General features: G+C 34.8%; 1 protein-coding gene across 5 annotated transcripts in view; it reads left to right on the top strand.

Annotated features, from left to right (window-relative positions):
- The window catches only part of KCTD9 (potassium channel tetramerization domain containing 9), a 29,828-nt gene that overhangs the window by 3,233 nt on the left and 12,949 nt on the right, over positions 1–13,646 (top strand). For 3 of the 5 annotated variants that reach the window (XM_081136260.1, XM_081136263.1, XM_081136259.1), the window contains exons 2-9: positions 4,375–4,496; positions 6,629–6,672; positions 7,406–7,502; positions 8,105–8,163; positions 8,367–8,495; positions 10,993–11,060; positions 11,150–11,245; positions 11,959–12,108. In XM_081136260.1, the coding sequence (XP_080992386.1) occupies positions 4,375–4,496; positions 6,629–6,672; positions 7,406–7,502; positions 8,105–8,163; positions 8,367–8,495; positions 10,993–11,060; positions 11,150–11,245; positions 11,959–12,108 (765 nt within the window). Of the gene's footprint in view, positions 1–4,374; positions 4,497–6,628; positions 6,673–7,405; positions 7,507–8,104; positions 8,164–8,366; positions 8,496–10,992; positions 11,061–11,149; positions 11,246–11,958; positions 12,109–13,646 lie in introns of all 5 variants that reach the window. The other 2 variants (XM_081136261.1, XM_081136262.1) reach the window with 2 other exon arrangements.

The following is a 13,646-nucleotide window of genomic DNA, read 5'->3' as shown; positions in this document are numbered from 1 at the left end:
GCAAAATTTCACTAAATTTATTGATATTTAGACTTTTACTGGCTGACTAGAGTCTGCAGTCAATAAAGAGTCCTCGTGTTGTTTAGAAATCATATTATTTGAATTTTTTTAAATTGCTCCAAGAGTCAGTTATACTTGAGCCTCTCATCCTTTCTCCATTTGCTCAGAATTCCCACTGTCCTCTTTTTAATATTCCCTCTAATAGTTGGCATTAAGGAAATTGAAATGAGGACTTACTTGTCTGAATGTAGCAAGTGGCTTCTGAGCAAGCTGGTGTCAGTTCAGAGCTTCTGTATATCTTGAGCATAAGTGCAGAATATTCAGTCATGAGCACAGGCCTTTTGGAGACATTCATTCAGCCGACACTAATGGAGTGCCCTCTTTGTATGAGGAACCGTGCCAGGCTGCAGGCTTAGTGGGATATGAAACAGATCTTAATTCTGTACTGATGTTTACAGTCTTGGTCCGGGAAATAATTGTCTTCTGGCTTTGTTATTAGGTCATAAGTATGTTGCTGATATGAAATACCCAGATTTGAACCCATTGTTAGAGTTGAAGAAAGGTGAAAATCTATGTGAACCTTTGCCTACTGAAGTCTAAACATTAATAAGAAACTTGTGAGGGCTTGCTCTTCAAGTTAAATGGTTTTAAAATATATTCAATACGTGTAAAATAATAATAAAGAATATTAATATGCATAAAAATGAAAAGGCCAATATATAACAAATTTCAGTAAGCCTGCCACACAATCCAGGAAATAGCTTTTTACCAATAACTTAATGTGCTCATCCACTTTCCTTCCCCGCTGCCTCTCCCATTTTCATGAATTTTATATTTCTCTTTGCCATGTTTTTTTAAATAGTTTTGCCACTTACGTATATATAACTAAACTATATATTTTTTGTTCATCATCTTTGTGACATATATTCTAAATTGGTATTTCATTGCATGTAGTCTTTTTGGACTTGCTTTTTTCATTCAATGTTTCCTTTTTTAAAAAATATATTTGTATTGATTTCAGAGAGAGGAAGGGAGGGGGGGAGAGAGAAACATCAATAATGAGAGAGTCATTGATCCGCTGCCTGCTGCACGCCCAGTGCTGGAGATCCAGCCCAAAACCTGGGCACGTGCCCTGACTGGGAATCGAACCCCAATCTCCTGGGTCCTGGGTCAATGCTCAATAGCTGAGCCACACTGGCTGGGCCAATATAATGTTTCTACGATTCCATCCATAGTGCCCCATGTAGTGATAGTTTACTCATTTCACTTCTTTGTATAAATGTATATAAATATACTGCCACAGTTTATCCATTATCCTATCAATGCACATTTGAGTTGTTTATTTTCTTTATAGCTTGCTATTAAATTAACGGTGCTCCATGAATATTCATACATATGTACATACGTACAGACAGAAAGTCAGATCAGAAAATATTTTAGTCAAATGCTAAACTGTGTTTGATAATATAGTAGAGCTGATTTAAGTGATAATGAAATAAAAGTTAAACTCAGTTGATACCTAGAATGTGTTCCTGAGTAGTTTTGCAACCTACAAGGAAACTCCTATTGTGCTTTGATTGCCCTGAGAATCGCAGAACTCTGTATATGGTTTTTTCCTATCTTATAATTAAATTTGACTTCAGTGGGGAAGGAAGGAAAGATGGCAGTTACTCAGCCCTCCAATATAAAACAAACAGGTTCTACCACTTTGGTGCTGTGCACTGCTATGGCATGGTCAAGCCTAACAGAATTAAAATAGGTATTTCTCTGTTCATTTTACTCTGCTCTTTGGAATAGCACTGTCCAATAGAAGTCTCTGTGATGGTGGAAAGATTCCATATCTGCGCTGCTTAACATAATAACCACTAGCTAATGTGGCTTTTGAGCACTGAAATATGGCTAGTGTAACAAATCAACTGACTTTTAACTTTTAATTAATTTTAATAGGTTAAAATTTAAATAGCCTCTTGTAGCTAGTGGCTTCCAAATTTTTAGAGCAGGTAGGTGGCCTTTATTCTCATTAGGAGACAACTGACCCACAGGAAAAAATAAATCAATCATATAGAAATAGAAAACAATTTTGTAGTTTTGAAAAATAAGTCATATAAAATATATGTTCTAATATTTAAATTAAATGCAAGTGCATTTATATATACAGATGCATGAAATTTGCATCCATGTTGTGATATGGCCTTTTGAGAAAGAAGAGAAAAGAAATGCTTGAAGAGAAAGTTGATGTTAGGGTAAGGAGGGGATAATGTCAGGCTGAATAAAGCCATGCAGAAATGTACAAGAAGCAGAGATAAATAGGTCTTTCTCTTTCTCCTATCTAGAAAATTCTTAGTATTATAATACCAGCTAAGACAGGATGTTAATGTTAAAAGGATTTTCTTACCTCCCACCCATAGCACTTTCCAAACTGTAAAAGTTGGTTTGCATTTCCTTTGGTCAATCTCTTGCTCCTTTGCATTTTTTTACTATTTTTTCTGTTTTCTTTCTTCACACCCTGCACACATGCCTTATGCACTTTATTTCTCTTCCTTTTCTCCCAGGAACATGTATCTGCAGTAAAGATTAGATTTCCAGGCTCAGTTACAGATGTGAAAAATGATAGGAAATATGGGGGACACATTTCATTCAAGCTTTCATATTTATGGTATGTCTGCTATGTGCAAGACACTGCCAAGTGCTTTGGATTATTTTTTATTGTGGAAAAATATAATACAAAAGCTAACATTTTGGCCATTTTTAGGTGTATAATTCATCAGTATTAAGTACATTCACAATGTGTATAGCCTCACCACTATTTATTTCCGTCCACTATTTATTTTCATCACCCCAAGCAGAAGCTCTGTACCGATTAAGCAGTGACTCTCCATTTCCCTCTCCGCCCTGGTAACCTGTATTCTACTTTGTCTCTATGAATTTGCCTGTTCTAATTACCTCATATAAGTGGAATCATACAGTGTTTGTCCTTTTACTGTCTGGTTTATTTCACTTAGCATAATGTTTTCAAGATTGACCCATGTTGTAGTATTACCAGAATATCATTGCTGTTTATGGCTGAATGATGTTCCACAGTATGTATATACCACATGCTCTTTACCCATTCACCTGTTTATGGACACTTGGGTTGTGCATTATTTTAATAATCCACCTAGTCCCCTTTAAATAGTGCTTGCCTACAACCCTTCCCCAAAACGCCTCAGCTTGCAACACTTCTCTGGCTTTTTATCCTTATGATACAAGAGAAAGCAGCTGGAATCTGAGCGCTCTGCTATTGGGAGATCACACTCTCCTAGATTAGCAAACAACTCCCTCTACACCCTGCTGGGCACTCCATTTATGTAACCAAAAATTCAGTGTGTACTATACTCCAGTCACTGGTGAACAAAGGACCAGCCCGGGTTGCATTTCACATGGCACATGTATCCAATATCCTGTGGGAAATCGACTGGCCGTAAATGCTTCACGTTCAGCTCCTTACCTACTTTTTATTCGTAACGTTCAGAGATCCTAACTGATAATGTACAACTCAGCCACTGGGAACCCAGAGTTACAATTAAGACTAGAGCAAGAAATGCACTTCATGTAGAGATTTTCAACCGCCTACCTAAGCAATGGCATATACCTCGCACACGCATCAGACTGCCTGATTGAAAGCAGGACAGGTCGGTTCAGCTGGATAGATCAAACCCAGCTGCTTGCCATATTTAGAATGTTGGCTAGAGTCTGGCTTTTATAAAGTAAGTAGTTATTGAAGAATTAAATGAGGTGGGAAGTTGTTACCTTTCATATGGTAGTTGATGTAATAAATGTTATAATAAACAGCAGTAAATCTTTCCTATTTTAAAAATAAACCATGCCTATAACACAAGAATAATGTAAAAACATCATAAAGACTGAGTAAGTCTCAGACGCTTTGCTAAGCTCTTACCATTCATTAGCTCGTTTCACACTCATGACAACCTTCTGGTGTGCATGCGACAATTTTCTTCACTTCTAGGTAAAGCATCAGAAGCATAAAGAGGTTAAATAATTTGTCTCAAGTCGACAGGCAGCTGGAAATGTCAGAATCTAAATTCAAGTGGGGGTCTGCAGAACTGGAGCATTATTCAACATACCTTAAGATTGTAGATTGTTTTTAGTCAGAGACAATTTCTGATACTCTAGTTTTAGATTTCAGCAATATTAGGCACTAAGTAAATAATTGAGTCATAGAAGAAAAAGGAACACTCTTAAGAACCTCTCAAAATCTCCTTTTACATGATAATCTAATTTTTAGTCCTGTTTATAGTGTGATGATTTATAATTTATGAGTGATGAAATTTATTATGCAAATTCATTATCTCATTAATCTGGTGTGTTTTACAGGTGGTTGCTGTATATGGCACTTTATCTGATTTGCTTTCTGTGGCCAGCAGTAAACTCGGCATAAAAGCCACTAGTGTGTATAATGGGAAAGGTGGACTGATTGATGATATTGCTTTGATCAGGTAAGTTTCACCTTTTTATAAGCTTTCCACTCTGAGCTCTTAGTTTCTTGGTGCTATGCTATTTCCCTGACGCAATGGTTTAATCACTGTTAAAGAGTTCAGGATTTTGGCAAATGATTGCCTAGTATTTGCTCTTTGGAATTTAAATCATTTGAACTTAGGATGTATTGATCAGATAGAAAATCCTCAGTACCTTCCAATATATTAATAGTCTTTCTGCATGATTCATATATGGCTATGAGGAATTTCTTTATGTACTAGAAATGGATCTAATAAGACATGCATTTTTTAGTGTTAGAAATCTAATTGATCTCTTTAATTTTATATGCTATTGCTTATTGTTCAATTGATTTTTCTAAGAATGCTTTGAGTTTTATATATATTACAAATATTTACAAATTATAAATATTCACTACTTTGGTGAAAACTTGCTAAGCAGAGTTAACTCATCAGTGATCCACCACAATAGTGGTTTTTGGTTTGTTTGTTGTTTGGTTTTGTTTTTTAAATATCCCTGGCAGAATTATCTCTCTAAAACAAGTATCTAGTTTACCTCATCCAATCCTCATAGGATCATAGAATTTTGAGACTTAACAAAGATGGAAAGGGAACAAAAATTACCGACAATGTGCCCGTTATGTTGTATTTGCTTTACCCATGTTATCTCATTTCACTGGCAAAGCATGAGGTTTTTTAAACAATTGATGGAGTGAGCCCTGGCCGGTGTGGCTCAGTTGGTTGGAGCGTCATCCTATACACCAAAAGGTTGTAGATTCAATTCCTGGGCCCATACCTGGGTTGTGAGTTCAATCCCCAGTCAGGGCACATACGGAAGGCACCCAGTCCATGTTCTCTGTCACATAGATGTTTCTCTCGCTCTCTTTCTCCCTTTTTCTCTGTCTCAAGTCAATAAGCATATCCTCCGGTGAAGATTAAAAAAAAAAAAATTGATGGAGTGAAAATAATGATGCTCTATATTATAATAGTGTACAAGGCTTAATTTTCATTTAAGTCCAGGCCAGAATGACCTTTCAATATAATATACTGCCTTTGAAGTCAAAAACTTATAGTCCCGTCATTTTATAAATGAAGAAACTAAACATCTGAGAAAAATAACTTATCCAGGTCATACAGTTACTGGTTGATTTTTGTTAAAGATAAGAAAACAAATTTTCATAATTTGTTTACTGGCATGGTGAGCAAGTAGAAGAAATGATAAATTTAAAAGATACAGATTTAAAATCCAAATAAAGTAGGAGAATTTCTTAGTTTTTCAATATCTTCCAGATTCTTTCAGTTTTTATGCATAAATGAGTCACACTGTTGAATGATTTACATCAACCTAAATTTCTTAAAAAGCACAGACTTTGCTTCTAAGAAAAATTCAGTGTGTCCCTGTGATGTTTTACAGGAAATAAAAACTTCTGCAACATAGAAGGTCAGAGGCCATCTGAACTGTGCAGTGTATACCTGTTAATAATAGGTGCTTCACAGAACAGCCTGATAATTACCTCCAGGAATGTGGGATGGGTCGGACAGGGGAGGAGGGTATCACTGAAAATCCAGGACTGTGAATTATGTGCAGTCGTTTACGTTTGGGAGGGTGCTGGGTGCATAGTAGGTGAGTGTTTACTGCAGTTACTTCCCATTATAGTCTTCCTAAACTCAATATGAACATTTATTTTCATTGCCAAAGCACAACTCAGCTAATGAAATGGGAGAAAACCCAGTAATTTATTTAGGGTTACAGAATTAAAGTAAAAAAAAAAAAAAGAGTTGGCTATGCCTTTAATCATATCCTTTGAATGTAACAGTACATTCTTCAGTTGAAAAAAAATCTTATTTTAATAATCTGTATAGTGGGTTTTGTTTTATTTGTTTGCTTTCCATTTCAAAAGTACTTTCATGTGTCTGATCATACTTGAATTTAAATCCAAGGACAGTTAAGTTGGAGGAGAGAGGGGATGTTAAGCAAAGAAAGCACTGGAAACTTATATAGTCAATTTTGCAATATAGATTGATAGCAAAACCTGTCTTCTACACAATTCTAAGGAACAGTTCCTATATTCAACAGATAATTAATGTGATTTCTGGATTTTGATGGTGCCTTTTTAAATTTTTATATCCCCCAGGGACGATGATGTTTTATTTGTGTGTGAAGGAGAACCATTCATTGGTAAGTGACTTCCTTAAAAGCCAAGTTTGTCTGCCAAAATAAAAAAGGTGAAATGACATATTGTACATGGCTTAACATTAAAAAGTATTTTGTGGTAATATTCAGATCTTATTTATTTATTTTTACATGTTTTTTATTGATTTCAGAGAGAGTAAGGGAGAGGAAGAGAGAGATATAAACATCAATGATGAGAGAGTCATTGATCTGCTGCCTCCTACATGTCCCCCACTAATCATGTACCCTGACCGGGAATCGAACGCTGATCTCCAGGTTCATGGGCCAATGTTCACCCACTTAGCAACACTGGCCATGCCATTTACCTAATATATTTGAAATTTTTTATTAAATCTTTTTCATTTCTTTATTTATTTTTTATTTTTAAGCTTTCCTCTTTTGCATCTTTTATTTTCCTTAAGGCATTATCTGTGTGTTTATTTACTCCTGTGTGTCTTCTAGTTTAATCTTCATTTCTAAAATTTTTATTTTTATTTCCAATTGTCTCCTGAGTTCTCTCACCTTATTTCTGAATTTTAATTCTGGTTTATGTTATTCTTTTATACCTTGTATTATTCATTTCTTTTATCGTGTTTTGGAATATTAGGTTGTATTTTTCAATCTATTCTATGGGCATTTCTTTCTGGCACATTTCAGAAAGTTTTAAAAATCATGCTATTGCCTTCTTCCCCAAATCCCCAGTTAAATATATTTATTATTTTCTACATGTCCTCTCTAGATCCTCAGACAGATTCCAAGCTACCTGAAGGGTTGTCAGGATCTCACACAGACTGGCTTACATTAAACGTTGGAGGGCGGTACTTCACAACTACACGGTAGGTGCGTGTGCATGTTTGTACCTGTGTGTCAGGGGGCACTGTATATCATTTGTTCTTTTCTTCAGTTTGCTGATTTCCTTAGAAGATACTGAAATGCTGCTTAAATAAATATACTCTTATCAGAAACCATATTTTAGAAAGCTTCTTTTAAAGAAAAGAGAAGGAAAATGATCCACAGGTCATTCCAGGAAAGCATGAAAAAGCATGAATTTAGTGTTTTAGAACATGCTTTTTAGATATTCAATAATACATATGCACTGCAAGTAAAAATTAATATTGAAACTTATAGAGATTATAACTGCTTATATTAAAGGCATAGGAAAATATATTTAGATCAAGGATATTGTGATATATCTTGCTAGATGGATAGTTTTTAAATAAAGGAAACTAAAACAATATGTAAATCAAAGGAAGTGCCAGATTAGAAGGGATTTTGATAAATGGCAACTTATTGCACGTTTTTGTTTCCCAGCATCACCCCTACCAGGTTATAGCATGCATCTTTTTGAGAGAGCAGCTGGGATCGAGTATACTCTTGACTTAAATATGTTTGTTTATAAGACAAATGGAGAAATCAATTTTTTTCCCTGAATTCTTAGGAGCACTTTAGTGAATAAAGAGCCTGACAGTATGCTGGCCCACATGTTTAAGGACAAAGGTGAGTGCCACTCATGGTTTTCACACTTTGTGTGATCTATTTGGAGCTGTATTGACTTTATAGCTTTTGTTCTTCTTTACTTTTTAATGATACCAATTTTTACAAAAGAGAAAACTTACTGGTATGTTACAAAATTTTTCTTCCATAAATTTCTAACTCTGTTTTTTTATTATGGGGGACTTTCTTCATTTTAATGGAAATAGGTGTCTGGGGAAACAAGCAAGATCATAGAGGAGCTTTCTTAATTGACCGAAGTCCTGAGTACTTTGAACCCATTTTGAACTACTTGCGTCACGGACAGCTCATTGTAAATGATGGCATTAACTTACTGGGTGAGTTCTCAATATAATTCCTCACAGTTTTGTAAGTTTATCATTTTTATTATGTTTTCACTTGCTTGGTAACTTGTTACTTGATTTTCTAAAGAAAACCTGGAAATGTAAAATTTTATGTAAAACCTGATTTTTAAAACACTGCATGTTAAACCCATCAGAATCAGCCTGGGGGGTGGGAGAGGCCGCTAGCTTACAATTCGTGTTGTAAAATGTTTTTATTTTAGCCAGTCTGCAAAAATTATTATTATTATAAAAATAACCAGTGATCCACTTTTTTACCAAACCTTTCCCTTTTAGCAACTGTGCCACTCTGCTGCTTTTCACTCTAACGGCCACCCTCTCCTGATTACATTTTAAACCTCAGCTTTAGATGTTCTATGGGCTCTTTTAAGCTTCCCGTTTTAATTTCTCCTTGTATCATTGATAGCATTTCATATTCTTCCTGCTGTCTCTGATTTCAGCAACGTAGGCTATTACCAAGCTGTGCTTGTTTCTCCTCTTTCATGTTTCTCTGCCAATGCTCTTTTTAATTTAGTTTTTCAGAAAACAGAGCTCCCTCCTGACTCATTTTATGTAGCATTGTTTTTATTTAGTACAATTTCCCTCCAAACTCTTTACGTTGGCTACAAGTTGCCCCGCGAGTAATTACATGCGTTAAAATAACCTATAATGACTTATTCATCTTATTCCCACTTAAGAACCTATTTCTTGCTCTTAATTTATGCTCTCATCAGTAGTTTCTTTGTTTACCTTCATCATTTCCTTTTGTTCCCTGCCTTTAATGATCTTCACTTTTTCCAGTGAATCATGTCTTCCTTTTCCTTCTTTCATTTGTCTTCAAAACACTCTTTCCCTGACTTAATAATCTTCTTCGCTAAATCTCACCTCAGTTATTCTAACTTGAGATCTTTCTAGCATTTCATTATCTATTTCCCTAAAGCTAACATGAATTTTCTGAAACCCAGTTTGATATAGAAAAAAAGAATGGTCTTCAATATTATAAAACCTATAATTTAATAATAATTTAAAACATAATTTAATCATAAATAATCATTTATTGAGGACTTGCCTGCCAGGTAGGTGCCAGGCATTATACCAGATAATAAGTGTGCATTATCTCTTTTAATATTTCTGACAACTTTCCCCATTTCACAAATGTGGAAGCTTTAGTTAAGAAAGATTAAGTAGCTTCTCCAAGACAAAAGTCATAGTGACAGAGCTGGGATCAAATCAGGGTCTTATTGGTGCTAACAGAAAACACACTAAATATTATGTCCTTTCCCTCGACCTTCCCTCGTGGTGTCTTATATTTTCTAAGGTTTTTCTGGAAGTTTTTAAGGGTTAGTTCTGAACCTAGAATTAGAAAAACATTCTTACCACACTCCCTGGGAGGCTCTGATTTACTCATAAAATCTTGACAAACTGAGAGTGAGTCCCCACAGAGTCTCTTTTGCTGGGTGTCTACCAAGGGATAGACATTGAAGTGTGGCTGGCCCTTCATGAGGAATCTAGAGACGAAGCAGCTCTGGTGTGGACAGAAAATGTGCCAGAGCGGCTGCCTGAGCTCTGTGCTGGTCCTCAGATGGCCTTTGTTTTGAATTGGAATACTGGAGGTGGAATTGGGTTTTCCCAGAAAAGATTGTAATCTTTTCCCAGAAAACTGCTGTGGTTTTCTATATCTACATATAGTCACCCTTCTCAGCTTAGAACCATTTGAAGAGAGGGATTACACCTCTTACTACCTTTGTAATTCCTGGCTCCTTTTTTAAAAAGTAAGCTCAGCCTACAGAAGTCTTCATTTTAAGGACAGTGGATCCCAGTTTATTCCCACAAACTCTGATGAAAATGTTTATTAACAGATGTGAGAAAGTATATAATAAGTCACTAAGAGAATGTACAAATTTTTTTTACCAAAGTAAAAAAAAAATGATAGATCAAACCCCTTTTATCTTTTAAAAATCTTTTTAAAAATTGATTCTCCTATAAGAAAAGTTTCTGACTTATACTTTTGACTTTTGCTTTGAAGTTTACTTTTTATAATTTCCTAATTCATCAAGTATAAGATATTTGTGACAAACCCATTCGGATCTGCTCCACTGGAAAGGGTCAATGAAATGTTAAGATTAGGTGAACTAATTATTTTTCATTGGATTCACAATCAAACCACTTATCAATTATTTGAGGAATATGTGGTATTAGGATTTTTTGCCTGTGGCTTCTTTAAAGTAATTTTTAGAAATGATTTTGAAATATGGAAGCCTTTCATTCTCTTTCATAGTTTTTCTTTCTTTTTTCTTTTGCTGAATGTAAACTACTTTGTTTTACAAATATTTTTAAATATCCTATTATGTTTTAAACAAGAGTTATTTTTTTCTATATTGATTGATAACCTACTTGTTGAATTTCACTTCTTTTGTGAGAATTTAACATAAAGAATTGTGTAAATATTAAAATGAAGTTTTCTGTCAAAGTCAAATCATTTTTATTATGATAGGTGTGTTAGAAGAAGCCAGATTTTTCGGTATTGACTCACTGATTGAACAGCTAGAAGTGGCAATAAAGGTAAGGCTTTTTTTAATACTAGCCAGTATTTCATTTGTGATAGCTGTCTCCCAGAATGCTCCACTAATTTCTTAATATCTCTTTTCAAGAATTCTCAACCACCAGAGGATCATTCACCAATTTCTCGAAAGGAATTTGTCCGATTTCTGCTAGCCACTCCAACCAAATCAGAATTGCGTTGCCAGGTAATTAAAACAGACTTTTTAAATAAGTTATTTGTGTCAGCACATCTGTGAGTGACATTTTACATTCTTCCAGAATTTTTTTTTGCTTCATTTTCTTTTTCATGCAAGATATAATTTAATTATGGGCCACAGCATTGATGTAATCCCAAAGTAGCAAAAAAGAGATGTGGAATAGCCTTTTTTATTGTCCAATTATACCTCACATAGAAGTTTTTGAGTAATGCATAGATATTTCAGCAGTTAAAATAAAATGTCAATTGTTTGTACAGTTATATATGGCTAGTCAGTGGCAGATACTTTTACATTTATGTTTTGTAGCATTAAAGTTTAAAAAACCATAATGTTCGCTTTTCAAAAATGAAACTATCTTGAATTATTGAATTAATAAAATAATTTAAATATAATTAGGTTTAACAATAATAATACTTGTCAACAGGTATGAGGCTAACAGAGGTCCCTCTTTAGAAACTTCTGCACATAAAGGAGGAATAGCCAGACTGCATTCTAATTTAAATGTAAACAGTTTCTTTTACCAGAACCCATTCTGGACACTGATTTTATATATCCAAGTTCCATTTGATTGTGTTTTGTAATAAACTCCAAATAACTGAACCACCAGTTGGTTCTAAAAAACTTGATGGTTAGCTAGAGTAATTAAGTTTAATGCAACAGATGGTTTAAATATGATGACAATTTGTGTTTTTTAATTTCAGGGTTTAAACTTTAGTGGTGCTGATCTTTCTCGTTTGGACCTTCGATACATTAACTTCAAGATGGCCAATTTAAGCCGCTGCAATCTTGCACATGCTAATCTCTGCTGTGCAAATCTTGAACGAGCTGATCTCTCTGGATCAGTGCTTGACGTAAGAATCATTTTTGGTTACAAGAGAAAATTAAATTATTAGTCTGTTGAGCATGCTCAGAGAGCAGAAATTACATCTGTCTCTTACTGAAGCTTTTACTTAAACACTGATAAAACTGAAGGCTCTGAAAATGAAATGGGTTGGTTTTATAACTTTGGCTCTCTCTACATATATTTGTATATGTATTTACATGTAGTCATGTGTAGATGTGTGTGTGCGCGTATGTATATACATGTATGTATGGAAAAATTACCTGTGTTAATTTGGGGTTAGATGATACATGTAGAACCAACAGTGAAATTTACTAACTTCTAACAACTTTAAGTTCCTTAATACCAAGGCCCATGTCTATATATGTCTTTTGAATTAACAGTACCTAATGTAGAACTTGCTTTTAGTAGCCACTGAATAAATGTTTATTAAATTTTATAATTTTGGTTTTAATCCTTAATTTCAACCTATTTTTCCATGAAGCTTATTTCAGATCTAGTAGCAGAGTCTGCCAACATACATTTGTGGAGTTTTTCTTACCTTGTTTCGTTTTATGCTGAAGGATCAAACTGGTAGCAAAATAAGCAAACGACAAACAGCACAAAGGAAAGGTTTGAAGGACCTAGTCCTTAACTAGTGAAATGTGAAGAGGCAGCGTGGTTGGTTTTTAAAAACAAGAACAAGATAAAACAGTTCGGATCATTCAGTGCAATTTGTTTTGAGTTCTATTTAATTACAGTATTTCTAACTATGAAACTGATCCATACTTTCTTATCTGCGAATACTTCTACCCATATGGTATAACTGATGTGAAGATCAAAAATATATATATATTCAATAAACTGATGTGCTCTAAAATTGTAAATTTAATTATTAATGATGAAAATGGCTTATGTTGAACAGTCACTGCCCAGAGTGTGTAGGCTGTGAAAGTCACAACTAATTGTTAATTGTCCTTAGCATTTGAAGATGACTGCTGATAAATAGCTCATGGATTGACGTGTCCACAAAATACAATGTGTGCTAAGCACTTTACTACACAACACAAGTCGCACCTAATGGTTCCACCACTCTTACTAAACTTCTCACCCAGTTTCTCCCTTATGGGTGGTGAAACATTTCATAGGAACCATCCAGCTCTGCTGCCACCAGGGTGATGTCAGCTGCCATCACTGTTAAGCAGTCCACACGTGGGCCACACCACCTGCTCTGTCAGCATGCTTTAGATTGTTTCTCCTACCTGCTCCACCTGCCATTACTGCCTTTAGCTGAAGAGAAGCTGGTATAATGATCCAGCTGTTAGGTATCTATTCCATATTCCCAGTCCAAGACTTACAGAACCATAAGAGCTGGGAGGAACCTTGATGATCATGGAACTATATTTACATAGTTACCTTGGGAACTTTTGATAATATTTACATTCTGTTTTACCTGGGAGCATTACAAAGAGAGCCAGAGACACATTTATTTTCATGTATCAGCTTCTCGTCTTGTTATATTTTTAAATACGAAAAAATCCAGTTATCTTTTAGTTATTTGCATCCTTC

The sequence above is a fragment of the Miniopterus schreibersii genome (genome assembly GCF_964146895.1).
Source record: "Miniopterus schreibersii genome assembly, chromosome: 4".
NCBI lineage: Eukaryota > Metazoa > Chordata > Mammalia > Chiroptera > Miniopteridae > Miniopterus > Miniopterus schreibersii.
Note: the sequence above shows the minus strand (reverse complement) of the source record. Positions and strands in the feature narration are given on the sequence as shown.